Source organism: Hyla sarda, chromosome 6 (assembly GCF_029499605.1).
Source record: "Hyla sarda isolate aHylSar1 chromosome 6, aHylSar1.hap1, whole genome shotgun sequence".
NCBI classification, from domain to species: domain Eukaryota; kingdom Metazoa; phylum Chordata; class Amphibia; order Anura; family Hylidae; genus Hyla; species Hyla sarda.
Window position 1 is genome coordinate 71242034 of NC_079194.1, and position 18162 is coordinate 71260195.

The window sequence follows — 18162 nt, forward strand, 5'->3', positions numbered from 1 at the left end:
AGCCATATTCCTTACCCACATTTGCCCATTTTTTTTTTGAGTCTGGTTTAGTTTGGTTTTTTGGTTGGTGGTTAATTCAAATGTATTGCAGATTGTAATCTTAATGACAATTTTTTATTTTTTTTTGTAGGTTGTTTTGCAATTTGACGATCTGTTTGTAAATAAGTCACAAACGACTCTTGGTTTTCGGAATAATCTGTGGAAGGAAGTTCTCGTTTGTGTTAATGCAGTTGGAGTGGATAAGAGGAATGTGGGGCAAATAAAAAAAAAAATGGAATGACTTGCGAAGCCAAGTTAAAAAAAAAATGGGTATTTTAACCAAGCAAAGGCGAGGAACTTCTGTTGTTCCTCATGTTAACATACAATTTAGCACCATGGAGGAACTGGTCAGAAAAACTTTTGCCACTGAACAAATAGAAGGGGTTGCTGATCTGGATGTGATGGCTTTAGCACACCAGAGGCATGGTGAGTTATTTCCTATTTGTTCTCTGCTTCTCATCTAAATTGCTGGTGAGCGCGCCCCCTCCCGTAGGCTTGCATTGAGGGGCGGAGCACGACGTCACACGGGGGCAGAGGTATGACGTCACACGCTGCCGGCCTTGTAGTCGCCCGTAATCAGAGTCGGAGACAACCCGCTGCGGAGACTGATTGCAAACAGGGTGCCGCGGGCATGATCACGGACGTCCCCAGCTGCGGGACTCCCGCAATCAGGCATCTTATCCCCTATCCTTTGGATAGTGTAAAAGATGTGTAAGCACCGGAATACCCCTTTAATGTTGGCATCTTCGTAGTCAAATGTTAAAGGGGTACTCCCCTGGAATTTTTCTTTATTTTTTTTAAGTAATCAACTGGTGTCAGGAAGTTAAAGGGGTTATCCTGGAAAAAACTTTTTTTATATATATCAACTGGCTCCAGAAAGTTAAACAGATTTGTAAATTACTTCTATTAAATAAATCTTAATCCTTTCAGTACTTATGAGCTTCTGAAGTTAAGGTTGTTCTTTTCTGTCTAAATCCTCTCTGATGACACCTGTCTCGGGAAACGCCCAGTCTAGAAGAGGTTTGCTATGGGGATTTGCTTCTAAACTGGGCGTTTCCCGAGACAGGAGTCATCAGAGAGGATTTAGACAGAAAAGAACAACCTTAACTTCAGAAGCTCATAAGTACTGAAAGGATTAAGATTTTTGAATAGAAGTAATTTACAAATCTGTTTAACTTTCTGGAACCAGTTGATATATATCTAAAAAAAAAAAAATTTCCTGGAATAACCCTTTAAATAGATTGGTAAATGACTTCTCTCCAAAAATCTTGACCCTTCCAGTACTTATCAGCTGCTGTCTAAAACCAATACATTTTTCGTTTAGTTTTTTTGGTCTGACAACATTGCTCTCTAATGACACCCCTGTCCGTGTCAGGAACTATCCGGATTAGAAGCATTTCCCCCTAGAAAACCTAGCCTCTTCGGGATAGTTTCTGACACGGACAGGGGGTGTCAGTAAAGAGCTGATAAGTACTAGAAGGATCAAGATTTTTTAATCAAAATAATTGACAATTGTGTTTAACTTTGTGGCACCAGTTGATTCAAAATATAAAAAATCTAAATGTTTTCCAGTGGAGTGCCCCTTTAATGCTCATGCAAACATTTGCAAAAACAGTGTCGTAATACACAAATGGCTTCTCCAACATGTTGTAGTCTATTTTGCCAAACGTGTAACCCTCTAAATTGTGAGTTGCCCATAGCAAACAATCACAGACATTATTTAAGTTTAAAATAGGCGTGTGACAAATCACTACAGTGGTCTGTTTTTGACCCCCCAAGAAAATGTCCTCATTTAGCTTGGGTCAGGTATTTGCTAATCTCCCCCCTTGTGTTCTCCAAAATTGTGGACACAAAGTCAAATTTTCAATTAACCTTTATTAAGTCTGTTAAAATATAAATGATGATTTAGCAAAATGTAACACAAACACACCTAAAGTCCGTAAACCCAAGTGAAAAGATTATTTCTAAACATTTAACGTACTGGTGCACCAAAGTAAAACTCACGACATGTGTGATCTCCAAATTCAGACATACTACAACATATATGTTACAATAAGGGCTCCTCACTATGCACATACCAAAGTGTGTTACATACCTGATATCCCCTTAACAAACACTTAGGGGGAGATTGGACAAAACCTGTCCCGCAAAAAGTGGCTGACTTGCCCATAGCAACCAATCAGCTTGCTTCTTTCACGTTTAACAAGACCTTGGCAAAATGAAAGAAGCAATCTGCTTGTTTGCTATGGGCAACTCAGCAACTTTGCCTCTGGACAGGTTATTACTAAGCTCCCCCACTGGGCGTATATATTGCGTTACGGTTATTACTGCTGTCCTTTTTTGTACTAACTCTTTTTAGTGTTCATAATTTTTTTTTTTTTTTTTTGGGTGTTGTTCTTTGGAGAAGACAATACTTCACCAATAGCACCACCAGTTGAGGAGCCCGAAAGACCAGCTGATCAACCACCAACTGCGGACATAGCACAGGAGACAATTCCCCAAGAAATTGAGACTGGGTCAATTGAGGAAGATATCAACAATGACATAGGGTTCACTCCAGCTCAAACTCGGTTCTTAAATGATTATACTGAGCGAAACCAGGCAAATCTTAAGGTGATTGCTAACGCTGTCGTAAATATTGATCATTCCTTGAAAGTAATGTGTCAACTCTATGCCCAAAGTCTACAAAGCCAAGGTGTCAGCCAAGTAGCAGTTGACCCACCCACCATTGTTAACATTAATGTTGAGACACATCCAAGCACTAGTTTGGGTAGTGTGTCACCACAACCTGCCTCATTAAACTTGTCTGTTGAAGGAGATGTGGCCTCAACCTCATCAGGGCTCACTTTACATTCGGTTTCAAATTATTCTGGTTTATTCCCCCGGTCTCGCTCATTAACACCAAACATAAATACTCAGTCAGATTTATTTGCTCAATCCCCTCCTCAGTCCTCAGTTCTAGATTTGTCCACACACAGGGTAACATGCCCCACACCACCAGTTCTTGCCTCACAACAGACCAATAATCCTTCCTCTACTAGGGCTGAATATTTGATGGATGTCAAAACAGAAATGGGGTCAGTTCTCTGTAGTTCCCTTCCATCTAAAAAAAGGCTAAAATCTTTTCCAAATTTTGATTGTTAGCTAACAATTTGTTTGTGTTTACATCTAGTTGTTGTGGACTTGTTCTAGTTTGTTTTAAAAAAAGGCGTAGATTATGTCCCTTTAAACATGACTACCTATCCCACGTGCATTTTTGTTTTTCTTGGAAATTTAGTTAATTTTCTTATTTTTGAAAATTTTACCAACATGTATAAGACAGAAAGGCATCTTCCTCCTTTTTTTTTTTTGGTTTTTGCTTCCATAAATGTGAAACAATCGCACAAACATATAACTGCTATGTTTTTTTTTTTGGCGAATATAATACCATATGTAAATATATACAGATATGTACAACTCTAATCTGATTTGAGTCTTAACTTGTGTGGTGTGTTATTTTTTTGAGAAAAGATAAATAATTAAAACAAATGTGTGGGAAGGTAAACTCCTTAGTATAATATCCAGGTTTACTTAATTGTCTCTCATAGTTGTGTATTCCTAAATGATTGCCATTTTTGGCTCAATTATACCAAGAAAATCCCAAAAATTAAATGTGGGGGGAACAATCAGGAGTCAGTTAACACAAGACAAAACAAGTAGTCCACAGCAGGAAAATACAACATTTAATCTGGCCAACTGAGTTTCCAAGGTAACATTTAATCTGAAAGACACTACTGTAAAATTAAATATGTAAAAGGCTCTAACACATTTCCAAAAGAATTTTGCAAAAATTAGTTTCTAAAGAACCGATGTGTAATTTCCTGCTGTCTTGCCCGACCTTCATGCGTGCCTTCTTGTCTATATTCCCCTTGACATGCTATATGTTCGCGTAAATCTGATGCTATTTCAATAGGAATTTGATGAGTATTTGCAATATTATGTAGAATACAGCATGCAATAACAAGTTTACCCACAAATTCTGGCTTGTAGAGTAGGGCACCACCAGTGATATCCAGGCACCGGAAACGGCTTTTTAGTATGCCAAAAAGCCTCTCGACCTGGGTTCGTGTTTTAACATGTGCCCTATTGTACTTTTTCTCTGCAGCTGTTGAAGGATTTAAGTATGGGGTCATCAGCCAAGACTGCAAACTATACCCATTGTCACCTGCAAGAATATAATAATTCCATATTAAAAACATTTTAATTCCTGTCCCCCTTTTTTGTTATTTTCAAAAAGGATAATAATGTGGAAACGGTAGAGGCCATCTGGCTCAAAATACTACTTCTCAACAAACCACACAATAGCTGCATAAGATGACCTGGGTAGCTGAAGGAGAGATCCTGTGGATTAACTGCATCATCATACATGAAATCACACATCTTATCCCCTATCCTTTGGAAAGGGGCTAAGATGCGATGGACAACTTTCGTCCAATGCAAGTAAGCTATCCGTGTTTGAATGTGTGCAACTTGCCCAAAATTCAGAATACAGAGCTCTCTAAAAACAGGGAACTAGTCCCTTTACACCAAACACATATGAATGAATGAACATCATTTTACATGATTGTAAAGAAATGTGCCGGAACCCACCTAGAAGCAAGCCATCTCCAAAGGAACCATTTGCAAACATGTTTCCTAACAAGCTCTGTTGTAAAATATAGGAATCATGGTTTGAGCCTGGGTATGATGCCACTACATCCAGAATTTCAAAATTGGGCCCACACACAATTTGGACATTGAGGGAGTGGAAAAGTTTACGATTGCGGTAAATTGCCTCAAATTGGGCCGGAGGAATCAATGCCACATGTGTGCAATCGATAAGGCCAAGAATGTTTGGGAATCCAGCCTTTGCATAAAATTTTGCCATCATTTGCCTCTGTTCCAAACTGGTTAGCGGAAATTTTATATAATCATTTACAACATTGTAAAGGGCTTCAACCACTTCGTGAACAATCCTTGAGAAAGCTGACTGACTTATTCCAAATTTGGAAGCTACACAATATTGGAAGGAGCCCGATGCGAGATAATGCAGCACAGCTATTAACTTTGTCATTCCAGGAATGGCTTGACTACGTTTTGTCTTTCTTTCCAAACTAGGTTGGATTTTGCTGTAGAGTTCTTCAATTGCTTGTCGACTTAATCTAAACTGCTGTCTTATCTCCATTTCAGAAAAAGAACTGAGTGCCACACGCTCTCTGAACACTCTTGGCTGACGACGTTTTGTGATTAAGGACTGAGGTTGTGTTTCCTCATTCTGCCACATCATCATTATGGGTAAGTGTGCCTCCATTGTAATCTTGTTTTAGTGAGACTGTAAGAAAACAAAAAATCAAAAAAGGTTAGCTAGATCCAACATTTCTTAAAGGGGTACTCCATTTTCACCTAATCTACATATCACTAAAATCTTTATCTAACCTGAGGATTTCAAGGTCCAGACTCCTCCTTTGCTATCCTGCACAAGCCTAACACCAATATTGTAAAAATAATGCGCGCACTCGATCCAGTCGCTATGCATCTCTGCTCTATTATGGATTCTCGCATTGGGTGTTTGGACTGACCCCAGGGCCAAATCTGTGTGTTCCATGCTGTTAGTAGTTCTCCCCAATTTGGTCAAGATGTGTTACCCCCAAAAAATTAGTACAAAACAAGTTTGGAATGCTTCTGATGTTAAAAAGCAAAGAAACAAAGAAAATTCCCTAAACAAAAATGTTAATCTTTGTGGAATACACCAAGTTATGGCGAAGGAAACAAAAAAAAAAAAAAGGGCCGTAACACTGGAATGTAAGCCTCAAAAAACCTATACGTTACTGACCTACTGGACATTGCAAGGTACGTTGCTGAAACTTTAACCACAGCAAAAAAAAAATGTGTCCGCAAAATTGCCTATAACAAAATCGCAAAATGAACAGACATTTACATGGCCCAACATTATCTGAAAAATTTAGCAAACTACTAAATTGGCTAAAAATAATTAGATCAAATCCAGATTAATTAGATTTGGTTTGGGGAGGGGGGTGGGTGGTTGCTGATGAAATTGCAGTAATATATAGTATAGGTCAATGTTTCCCAAACAGGGGTGCCTCCAGCTGTTGGCAAACTACAAATCCCAGCATGTTGGACTATATATTAGTATCTAGTCTAGCCTATATTACATACTCCTATATAGTTCCACATGCTGGGAGCTGGAGTTTTGCAACAGCTGTAGGCACCCCTAATTGGGAAACACTGATATATACTATCTCCTACTATGTAGTCCCACATGCTGGGAGTTGTAGTTTTGCCTTACCGTCTTACTGTAAATTAATCAGCACCCCCTTCCACAACCCAAATCAAATTAGTTTTATTGATTTAATCAACATTTGATAAAAAGCCTAATAAGTTGATTTTGTTGGGGGGGCAGGCAGGCCTTTAGCTGTTTAAGGGGCCCCACTATTTGGGATGGCAGCCCTGCCTAGCAATACATACAGGTTATAACATTAAACCTCATCTACATTGTTGTTAATGTTTGCAATTTTTGGCCTGATTACCCATTATACCATTTGAAGGCTGCCTTACCTCAGTCTCTCCAGGTTGCTCGGTGTGAGTGTGAGTAGCTCCGCCATTTCTTATTTATTTCGCGGGGTTTTGGTCCCTGGTAATTTTATTTTTGGCGCAAGTCCGTTTAAAAATTGCGCAATTGCGCCAAAAAAACAAGCTAATGCACGGCGCCAACCAATAGCAAGAGCCCAAACCAGTTAACCAATGCCTATCATGCCTGGGGGACATGTGATCGCAACGACGCCGCTGGGAAACAGTAAAGAACGCCACTGCGGAGCTGCAACCGAAAGGAAGGTATGTTTCAGCCAAAAGCAAAAAACATTTCTCCATAACATCAACTTAGGTAAGTTAGATTATAAAAACCTACTGCTCGTTATCCCATGGTCCAGGATGCAAGTAAGGAGGTCAGTTAAAGACAGTTTGAAGCAGGGAGACCATCAGGGGGGAGACAGGCGGGACACCTGGAAGGAGCACTGGTACAGTCAACAATGTCACTCACTGGCGGACAGTGTAATAGAGACATCCCTGCGTCATAAATTAGATCTTCATGATGCAGGGATGTCCCAGGCCCTTGCTGCGCAATGAGCATGCGGACACTCATGTTCCCCTTACATAGAATGACCACCTGACATTTGCCCCTCACCTAGAATGGCCCATGTCCTGTGCCACTTGCGTAGAATGCCCCCTGAGGGGGCAGGACAGGAAGCATTATATGGGAGGGGAACATGACGGTACCATTAGATGTGAGTGGCAGAGGACATGGGGCACAGGACAGGGGGTATTAGCTCGGAGGGGCACATGACAGGGCCTCCCCCGTCATCTGCCCATATAATGGCCATGACTTAGAATTCACCCCTGTCATGTGCCCCTCCCACATAATGCCCCCCATTACATGTGACCCTCACATCTAACGCCACCCTGATGTGCCCATCACTTCGAATAACCCCTGTCCTGTGACCTTCACATATAATGACACATGTGGTGAGGGAGTGCCTCCATTTTTAATTTTTATTGTTGGCCCAAAATTAATTAGAAAGACCCTGATAGAGGGCATACAGCTACCTATGTTGCCATACAATTTGATAGTCATGCACAAAGGGTCACTAGGTATTTTGGCAAAAAACATGTTGGTTTGGTAAAGAGGCAGCATTTTGTGTGTGAATTTTAAACTAAATGTTTGTGGTGTGCTCTCCCAGGTTCGGTGTTTACCAAAACCAAAAAGCTGATTGTCAACTCAGAGAAGACGTCACTTGTGAGTAGCCCTATGTCATTTGGCATGCACATCAAATAATTAGCAACACATTATTTGACTGCCCTGTAGTTTGATCGAATGTAATTCTGTAAAACTATTTAGGATCCCAAATTTTTGTGCTGGCTGGGCGGGGGAAGCATTTCTTCCAGGTGGGGTGGGTGGCGCTTTGGGAAACAGATCTCAAGCTGGTTAAGGATACATTACCTTTGTTAGTGCAAACATGGCCATCTAAAATAATTTCTAACATAAAATTTTGCCCAGTTGGCCCAATGCCTTGGACCCACCCTAAAAAATTGAACATATGGCTAGGGTAAATTTTACAAATATTAATGGAGACATGTTTTCAGACATAGAACACTGTGATGTTTCTTACTTCCCTTTAAGTCAGATAAATCCATGCCTGATCTTCTTTGGTATCATATTTCAGATCTGTCAAGAATTCAAAAACGTGGGTGAGGATGTCCAAACAACCACGCACTGAGCAGTCCAAAAGTGTCACGTCAGGTAGGCTACATTCCATACTGAGATGAGAACATTATTTCATACAACACAAAACAAAAACTCCAAATGGTCGTGTGATGTTACGCAGCATGCTGCATGTGTAAGTGCTTGATTGAAGCCTAAAATGACCACGATGAGCTGACACACTTTACCAATGTGCGAGGCAAGGCACATGCCAAAATCTCGCACACATAGATGGAGATGACTAAAAACCTGCCCAGATGTCCAATTTCGCAGTTTGACGGAGAAATTTTTTTTCGGGATGGTTGAATTTGGTGGAGGCATTGTTTAAAATGAAAACTGCAATCTGATTGGTGGTGCTTTGAAACGGGTCAACTTCTACTCTGTACCGGTTTGTAAAAAGCTACAACAATGTGTAGCTAGGCAGATGGCTGAGGCAATGTTTGAGGCTACTGCACATGCACACAGCAGCTCGCACATTGCAGTGGGTCTGCTTGGTGCTACCTATTTTGGTTATGTTCACCCTCTTCAGAGTGTGAACAGAATCTCCAATAGCTTAATTCAGCCAGCGGAGATTCAGACTGCCAGGCGGCCGCTTTAGGACCGCGCCACACTGCCCCATCAACATTGACTGTAATTACATGTTATTGTTGTGCTTTACATTCATTGGCAAAATATTGCACAAATGAAATTCCACAGTGTGAACAGGTCTCGGGGAGACCCATTTGCAATAATGTAATGTTCACAACACGGACTTACGATTGTGGAATTCCGCGCAAAGTCCGTAGTGGGAACATACCGTTACAATCCAAGCAGGCACATGTAAAGGCAGCATACAGTGGTCATTAATTGGCAGCTAAACATCATCAAATCTGCTGGGTATCCATTTAGATGAACGTACACTCAGATTTAACATGGAATGTGGCTGTGTTCAAAAACAGAGAAAGTAATTGTAACAAGTGTAGAAACAGTACAGTGGTCCCTCAACATCCGATGGTAATTTTATCCAAACTACCCATCGTGTGTTGAATCCATCGTATGTTGAGGGATTGTTGCAATGTAAAAAGTACATTATATACTGACCTGTCCCCGCCGCTCCTGACAGCGTCCTCACCGCTCCTGATGCTGTCCCATGGGTTCCTGCTGCTGTCCCGCTGCTCCGGCATCTTCTTCGGGGTCCTCCGGCATCTCCGGCATTTTCTACGGGGTGCGTGCCTCGCTTTCTGGTGATGTTATTACGTTGCTGCGCCGGGACGGCATGCGCAGCGATGTAATAACTACACCAGAAAGCGAGGCTCGGACCAGGGGGAAGTTGCAGGAGACGCCGGAGAATCGCAAAGAGGACCTGGAGCAGCGGGGCTAGGTAAGTGAAGCTGCCGGGGATGCTTAAACTGCTATCCCACAGCAGCTTAAGCATTTTGGGCTGTCGGATAGCAGTTAATGCAATGGCCCCGACATCTAAAAACATCGTATGTCGATGCTGACATCAACATGCGATGGCCTCTGAGAGGCCATCATATGTCGATTTGATCATATGTCGGGGCCATCGCATGTCGGGAGGTTACTGTACATGATATGGGAGTAAAATATGTGTTGGACCTATTCTTTTGCCAATTTTTAAACATGTGCAGAGCAAGAGTATTTCATTTGGACATTGCAACATTTGGGTTGGTGGTCTGCCCAAAAATTGCTACTGTCAAGTCCAACACTGTTCCTCTGCGTGTGGGTATTTTGGCTTTTAAAAAGCTTAGAAAAATATGTAACAAATTAGAAGCACAACATATATAACAGATATTTCATGATTCCACTTTTCATTCTTTCAGAGAAAAGACAGTCCACAAATGCCAGACAACGGGGGCAAACCTTCCATCATAAAGAACTTGTGGATATGGTTCGGCTCATTGATGAGTTGAGTGCCACACGTGCCCCAAGAGGGCAGGTGAACCAGCAAAAACATGACATAATGTCTCAAGTAGCTACCTATCTTAAGGAAAAATATGGAACATTCCACACTCCCAAACAAGTAAAAAAAACGGTTCTCCGACTTAAAGGTTCGCGAAACTCGTAGACTGGGGTCTATTCGCCGACAGATTGCTGAAGGTAAGTACATATATTATGCTAAGTAACACTGACAAAAAAAAAAAGAAAATTAGGCAAAACAGGGAAGTAAAGTCTAGGGGAGTTCATTAAAAACATGTGAAAAGGAGATGTTGCCCATAAGCACAAATTTGACGCACTCTTTTAATTTCAAATGTGATTGTTAAAAAGTAAGTAAGCCAAGTTTTTGTTGGGTTGGGGAAACTAGTTAGGATTACTTTGTTTTCTGAACTATGGGGCCATGTTCGTGGAGTTAAGGTGTCAAAAGAAATCTTTAAGTTTAAAGGAGTTTGTCAGGAAAACCCACACTTTTGAATTTCCCAAAAGTAGATAGGTTAAGTAGGTGATTGTGGGTGTTCCAATCCTGCTAACCCCGCTAGCTCCTGTACAGGGTCATGTAAGGTAAGTCTGCATTAAGGGTTCCAACAAAGGGACACGGTGCATCGGCCAACACACCCCCACCATGTATCCCCCTTCTTATTTTTCCTTTCCCGCAGTGCGAAGAATGTCACATGATGCAGAGTTGCTGTGGAGACGGGGGAAGCCACGACAGGTTAGCTGACGGAGTGTTTATCCACGTCACTTCCGGCACCAGCGTGTGCGTCCCTTTCGTATCCGCAGCAACGGAGCATCGTGAGCGCACTTGTATGACGTAATATATGAGGAATGTTAGGGCGGCGGATGCTTGTTAGCTAGTCCCCACCTCTGTTTTACGTCAGGATTAGGGTCAGGTATTTAAGGGAGGATATGGGAGTACGACAACAAACTGGAAGAAGCACTTTACGTGCAAAACGGGCGTTGCTCGTGCGGTTGTCTGGCCACCTGCACCATTTTGTATGTTCACTCATGCTGCTGGAAATAAAGAAGCTTCTTTTGAAGTATATCCCAGATAGATGCATGTAGGGTGTATGTTGGCTGGTAATTCCAGTGAGAAAGTTCAAACAACGCTTCATGCAGACTTCCAGTGGCATGTACAGGATAGCTGTGTGCCCTACAGGTGATAAACCCGCCAATCGAATTTGGATGGGAACAATTATATTAATTAAAAGGTTAACTTTGCGGCACAAAATGTTTGGGATTCAAAGCCTTTGGGTCACTTCTACTTAGTAACAATGCCTTATTTTTAAGGCACAAAACATTGGACATATGTTTGACCTATTTAAGAAATGGAACAACAGGTGTCTCCCTCCAGGTCCCGAGCACATTTCCACACATCTCTTGTCCTGACTTTGGACTCCTGCTTGCCTGGCAGAAGTCCAAAAGCTATTAGTGCAGAGATGGTGTGTGCAGCCTTAGCCAATCCTATCTCATTTCACAGTGAACTGGTCTGGCCTGGGTGTATCATAGTAAGTGAGGAATTTCTCCCTTCTATGGCTTGAGATGATGTAATGCCTGATGATGAACCACCCTTCACAGTGTGGAAATCTGACTGAGACTAAGGCGAAAAAACATTCCCAGAAATGGTTAACGTATTTCAGAAAAATCAACATGGCTTAAACATTAATGCATATGAATTTTGGTAACGTATTTTGCCAATCTTTTAAGTGGTTAGTTAATCAATCCTTTCAAATAAATAATATATAATCCACAATCCTAATTTTCAGAACATGAGCCAAAGGAAGACACACAGTTGCAGGCAAAATGTACAGATGAGGAGGAGCCAAGTGTTAGTGGCAATTGCAACAAGCCAGATGAGAATCAGGTGAGTCCGGCTTAGTGACCTCCTTGTGGCACAAACTTGCAAACACACATAATTAGGCATCTTGGCCACTCTCCTTTGGATAGTAGCTAAGTGGTTAATGTAAATTAACCAACGTAAAAGTTTTCTTCTTGTGTTTCTATTTTTATTACAATTAAAACCTTTCTGAGTCGGGAAAATTTAGATTCCAAATACAAAACATAATCATTACTTAGCAGATTATAGATAACACAGAGAAAATCTAAATGGGAGAAAAGGAGATATCAGATGCAAAGTATTGGAAGGGAAAATCAATTCGATCTCCGAACTAAAAATATGTTGACCTTGCTGTCCACATTTGATTGCTCAAATCAGGGTTCACGCAAGAGCCCCACTTTGAGGCTGCAAACACCGGTAAAAAGTTTTGCAAAAAATGAAAAGTTGTGTCAGGGCCATCACTTGTTTATCGATTACACAAAAAGCATTAACTATTCAACAATGTTTTGGGGGCAAGATGTGTAATAGAGATGAGCGAACTTCTCGGCTCGGCAGTTGATGACTTATCCTGCATAAATTAGTTCAGCTTTCAGGTGCTCCGGTGGGCTGGAAAAGGTGGATACAGACCTAGGAGATGTATCCACCTTTTCCAGGCCACCGAAGCACCTGAAAGCTGAACTAATTTAGGCAGGATAAGACATCAACTGCCGAGCCGAGAAGTTCGTGACGAATCGTATTTACTGTAAGTTCGCTCATCTCTAATGTGTAATCCACTTTATTATATTAATATGTACAATTTACCAGGAACGCAACATCCTAAATTGACGAAGGACATTATTGATGCAAAATGTGTCTAATTCTTTCACAGGAAATGTTGGTTTGCCCGGAAACAGAATATTTTACATTGCATTTGCAACCCATTGATAGTGAAAAATTTGAACAACTTCCAGAGCCACAAAGGGAGAATCCAGAAACCAAAACTATTAGATTTCTGGATCGGAGGCTATGTCAAATGCAAGAAGAGTTAACTAGCCAAATGTCAGACGTCTGATGCTCAAATATCGGATGACTGAATGGTATGCTCTGGAGTCCCTGAAAGGAACTCTTGGAGCTCTTGCTGTAGTAGAGGAATGATTACCTGCTTCTATGAAAATAAGAATTTATAGCTTCACAATGCTATGTTGTGTTCTTTGTTTTTGGATTGGGTATCTCTATATTTGGATTGAAAATTTACAGACCATGATGTGGCACGAGATACATTGTTTTATCCTAGTTGTGGTCCTTGTTTGCTCTATATGTACATCATAATCACATTTTTGGGAATATGTAAGTCTCTTTTATTATGTTGCGGGAAGATGTACCGCACAGATACCTTCTATGATCTTACTATGTGACTGCATGACATAAATGTATGTACATTTACTTTCTAAAACAGTTCAATAAATTGTTATTAAAAAAAAAAAACTAGCCAAATGTCCACCTTAATCCAAAAAAATGGAGGAGAAAATAAATTTAAAACTTGACCATGTGCTCGCTCGAATTACTGTTTTGGAAGAAAAATGCAATGTTTTGAATCCGTAAAACAAAAAAATACACGTTTCAGTGTTAGGGTGGTTTCCCACCCGGTTTTTACAGATACTTGATCGCATACGTCAGGGAGAGGAGGAACCGCTCCCTGCCGCATGCGGTCCCATATCTCATATAGTTCTATGAGCGACCGGAGACTAACGCTGCCTCTGGTCGGCTCTGATTTGCAAACGTATGCAGTTTCTAAAGGGACCTTAAACCGCAGTTGACTGCGGTTTAAGGTCCGGTTAGAAACCGCATATGTTTACAAATCGGAGCCGACCGGAGGCAGCGTTAGTCTCCGGTCGCTCATAGAACTATATGAGATACGGGACCGCATGCGGCAGGGAGCGGTTCCTCCTCTCCCTGACGTATGCAGTCACATATTTGTAAAAACCGCATGGGAAACTACTTACATATGTTGGAGATTTTGTTGTCTGTATCTTTTAGGTTAACTGTTTAATCCTTCTTCCGGATACAACTACTGTGATCTCCTGTACGGGCCCTGGTACTACACATGAAGATAGCGTTTTGGGCCGGAATGATGCTGCGCATGACACGCCACTCCATGTATCGGGAGAGTATATATGGTGTGGAGTGTTGTACACTGCATCATGCTGGGGACAGACACACCACCTTCCTGCGTAATGCCAGAGCCCCATACAAGAGATTATGGGTGACACAGTGGTCAGTCCCCCGCAATCTGTAAGGCTGGCTTCACAGCAGAATTTTATTCTTGGTTGAACAGATGCGATTTCCAAAGTTAAAATCAGCTGAAATCAGATCAGTGCTGGGACATGTCCGCACCCATTAACTAGTACGGTACTGCGGACCGGATCATAGGCTGCTAGGAAGGACATGAGATATTTCTCCAAACCTGTGCAGAGTAAAGGTTGGCCAGTTGCCCCTAGCAAAAAGATTGCTTACTTCATTTTTCATAGGCCTTTTTCCAAATGAAATAAGCAATCTTAATGTTTGCTAGGTGAAAAGCAAAAAATGGTACTCTAGACAGGTTTGGAGAAATCTCCCTCATAGGGGGAGATTTAACAAAACCTGTGCAAAGGATAAGTTTGACAGTTGCCCATAGCAACCAATCAGATTGCTTCTTTAATTTGGCCGAGGCCTTGGGAAAAATCAAGGAAGCAATCTGATTGGTTGCTATGGGCAACTGCACCACTCTTCCTCTACACTGGTTTAGTAAAATCTCCCCCTCTGATCATGAAATGTTGTCAGCATGTGAGATATTTGACACAGAGTGGAAATCATGCCAGACCATCATTTTCTGTCCATATGGAAAAACAGACATGAGTTGACCCAAAAAATATTGTACGCCCTAGCAAACTACAATCAGGTCAGCAGTCCACTAATAGTTAATGAATACGTGCATGTTTTGGCACAGATTCGAGGTCAGCTGATTATAGATTAGGAAATCGTATCTGTTGTGCAGACACTAAAATTGTGTTCTTAAGACGACCAACAGATTCACATATGTTTATGGTTTGGTGGGAAAATAGTCAAAATAGTAAAAGTACATGTTGAGAATGTAAAAAAAAGGATGCTGACTACATTGTGAAATAACAATGTAGTTAATTTGGAATATGTTTTTTTTATTTTTTTATGTTTGTAAAAAATAAAAATATTTTTGAAAAAAAAAAGTTTGTTAAGTGTAAACGGAAATAACGGAAAGCACTGGCCAATTACATCACATATTCTAGAGACACTTGCACAAAAAAATGAATTTCAACACCCATGCTTGCTTGCCTTTAAACAGTGGAGCATCAGACACTTTCTACGTGTCCTTGCTACCACTCGTAGATTTTTAGACGATTTTGACAAAAATAACCCAATTGCGCCAAAAAAAAGGTCTAAATTTTTTGAGCGCAAATGATAAATAACAGTCCACTGGATTAAGTTGTCTACGGTACACAAAAATGGTGACAACTTTAGAAAATCATCCACCAAAAAAAACGCAACCCAAATGCAAAAAAAACGCAATTGCGCAAAATCGGTAGACGGGAAAACTAGTCTAAAGGCAATGATACATGTCCCCCTAAGAGCTTAAGACCATACGCAAATCTGTGTGTGATATTATTCATTGTGGATGCAAGGGGTGCGTTCATCATTGTTTTTACTACATATGTTATAGAACTTTTTGAGGAAGGCCATAATAGGCAGAAACATCAATACAGCCATTTGATTGGTCCAAAAATTACTTTAATAAAATAATTCAGGAACGTAGCCAGGGGTCGTCACCGGGAGATCAGTCAGAATGATGCCGAATCATGGTCCATATAACATAGCCGAGGTCATATCCGGGGGATCAGTCAGGAGGTGGATGGTACCTCAGGTCTCTGGAGGATCCAGGCAGATGCTGTAAAAAACACAATGTTATTATTATACTAGATATAGAGAGAGGGAGTGAACTGGATTTATATAATGTGAAATATTACTTACCTATAGCAGCAAAGCAGGGCCAGGAACAGCATCAAGAACGGAGTGCCGATAATAACGCTTCGTGGGATATACTGGAAGCGATTGCTTAGATCTTGAATCTGTGAAGCAATTGATCTCCGGATTCCTAAAAAACACAAAATCATGTTATTAAAACAGGTATTTATCTTATTTCCTACTATACACATAGAGGAGGATACTTACTCACGAGTCCCTGGTCCTTGGCACTGTCTGTGGGCACGTCATCTCCAGAATGAGGGATGATGGTATTTTCCTCAACTGGAGGCAGAGGACGACTGCTGACAACGCACATCCAACACACAAAGAAAAATAACTGGAAAATCATTTCCAAAATGCACAAAACACACTAAAAAGAATTGAGCAATGCTCTCTCTCCTATCACTTCTCTCACAAAGAGATCTACAGCTCCTGACCACTGATTCCTTGTAAGAAACTCGGTGATGTCATAATAGTCACTATGTCAGCTGAGACATCACCAAGGGGCAGTGTAACATATTCCCCTTTTCTCCATACAAGGCTTTATTAGTGTATGTATATATATATATATATTTATATATATATATATATATATATATATATATATATATATATATATTAACTTTTATTAAATTTTTGGGAAGAAAAAAAAAAGATAGCAATTTAGCATTTTCTTTTTGGTCTTAACCTCCTGAGCGGTAATCCCGAGCGTGACTCGGGGTTAATTTTCCCTGCCAGGATCGGTAACCCCGAGTCACGCTCGGGGTAGAATTGCAGAGTTCCCGGCCGGGCTGCACGATATATTGCAAAAGCAATGCGATATAGCGATGCAGCCCCCCGGGAAAACATGCGATTATCTGCTCTGGTCGTCTCCCGTTGCGGGGGCCGGCCAGAGCAGGTAAAGAAAAATACTAAAAGTCAGTGTTTCCCTACCAGGGGGTCTCCAGCTGTTGCAAAACTACAACTCTCAGCATGCCCGAACAGCCAAAGGCTGTCCGGGCATGCTGGGAGTAGTAGTTTCACAACAGCTGGAGGCCCCCTGGTAGAAAAACACTGAGCTAAGTGTAAAAGAAAGAAGTAGTAAAATAAAAAAAACTTTTGCTCACCTAGTCCCGGTCCCTGAAGATGCCGTTCCCCTCCGTGCGGTCCGGGGTGTCCTCTCTTCACTATTCATCTTCTAGGACCTTTCACTTTTCAGCCAATCACAGGCCGCAGTGGTGTAAAGCCTGTGATTGGCTGAAGGGGAAAGGGCTTGTTCTGCAGCAAATACACTAGGTTTGAAATCTGCCGGCAAACCCAGTGTATTTGCTGCAGGACAAGACAAGGTGACAAGGGGGGGATGTGACAGAGGGGGGGATGTGACAAGGGGGGGAATGTGACAAGGGGGGGAATGTGACAAGGGGGGGAATGTGACAAGGGGGGGAATGTGACTGGGGGGGGGATGTGACAGGGGGGATGTGACAGGGGGGAGGGGAATGTGACATGAATGGGGGATGTGACAAGGGGGGGGGGATGTGACAGGGGGAGGGGAATGTAACATGAAGGGGGAGAATGTGACAAGGGGGGGAATGTGACAAGGGGGGGAATGTGACAAGGGGGGAAGAATGTGACAAGGGGGGAAGAATGTGACAAGGAGGGGGGAGAATGTGACAAGGAGGGGGGAGAATGTGACAAGGAGGGGGGAGAATGTGACAAGGAGGGGGGAGAATGTGACGGGGGATGTGACAAGGGAGAGGGGAATGTGACGGGGGAGATGTGAAATGGGCGGAGGGAGATGTGAAATTCAGTTTAAAAAAATTGTACCGCTTTTGGTACACATTTCCAGACAGAATCATACCGCCAGGGAGGTTAAAATTTGGGAAATTTTGGAGTCTCAACTGGCACTTTAGATAACATGACTTTCTCTGGGTCGGTATGATTAGGTTGGCAGCAAAATTTTATTCTTAATAATTTTAACAATAAAAGTATTAAATATGTTTGTATTTTTATCTCCATGGACCTTTTTTTTGTAGGATGGTTTATATTTTTTGTGTCAACGTATAGGGGG

General features: G+C 41.5%; 2 protein-coding genes and 1 long non-coding RNA gene across 4 annotated transcripts; 2 read left to right on the top strand and 1 right to left on the bottom strand.

Annotated features, from left to right (window-relative positions):
- The first annotated feature begins 237 nt into the window (after nucleotides 1-237).
- LOC130277437 (uncharacterized) lies at nucleotides 238-3183 on the top strand. The gene is made up of 2 exons (XM_056528109.1): nucleotides 238-465; nucleotides 2447-3183. Exons 1-2 carry the CDS (start codon nucleotides 306-308, stop codon nucleotides 3181-3183), a joined length of 897 nt encoding a protein of 298 aa, XP_056384084.1. The 5' UTR covers nucleotides 238-305.
- A 570-nt stretch (nucleotides 3184-3753) lies between these two features.
- LOC130275756 (putative nuclease HARBI1) lies at nucleotides 3754-7067 on the bottom strand. Of its 2 annotated transcripts, XM_056524111.1 has the most exons (4): nucleotides 6983-7058; nucleotides 6634-6892; nucleotides 4669-5389; nucleotides 3754-4243 (listed from the first exon to the last, which is right to left on the bottom strand). In XM_056524111.1, the coding sequence occupies exons 3-4, from the start codon at nucleotides 5366-5368 to the stop codon at nucleotides 3870-3872; spliced, it is 1074 nt and encodes a 357-aa protein (XP_056380086.1). In that variant the 5' UTR covers nucleotides 5369-5389; nucleotides 6634-6892; nucleotides 6983-7058; the 3' UTR covers nucleotides 3754-3869. The 2 variants fall into 2 exon arrangements, with proteins under 2 accessions (XP_056380086.1, XP_056380085.1); XM_056524110.1 differs by lacking the exon at nucleotides 6634-6892 and having other exon boundaries at nucleotides 6983-7067.
- A 1225-nt stretch (nucleotides 7068-8292) lies between these two features.
- LOC130275757 (uncharacterized) lies at nucleotides 8293-13410 on the top strand. The gene is made up of 4 exons (XR_008844890.1): nucleotides 8293-8371; nucleotides 10153-10429; nucleotides 12031-12128; nucleotides 12970-13410. It is a non-coding gene; the product is annotated as an uncharacterized LOC130275757 (long non-coding RNA).
- Nucleotides 13411-18162: the final 4752 nt, after the last annotated feature.

Bases quoted from the DNA above. Each gene is read 5' to 3' on its own strand.
- LOC130277437 (XM_056528109.1), top strand. From the start codon at position 306: ATGGGTATTTTAACCAAGCAAAGGCGAGGAACTTCTGTTGTTCCTCAT. The intron at 466-2,446 runs GTGAGTTATTTC...TCTTTGGAGAAG, and splicing joins TTTAGCACACCAGAGGCATG to ACAATACTTCACCAATAGCA.
- LOC130275756 (XM_056524110.1), bottom strand. From the start codon at position 5,368: ATGGAGGCACACTTACCCATAATGATGATGTGGCAGAATGAGGAAACA. The intron at 4,244-4,668 runs GTGGGTTCCGGC...ATATTCTTGCAG, and splicing joins TGGAGATGGCTTGCTTCTAG to GTGACAATGGGTATAGTTTG.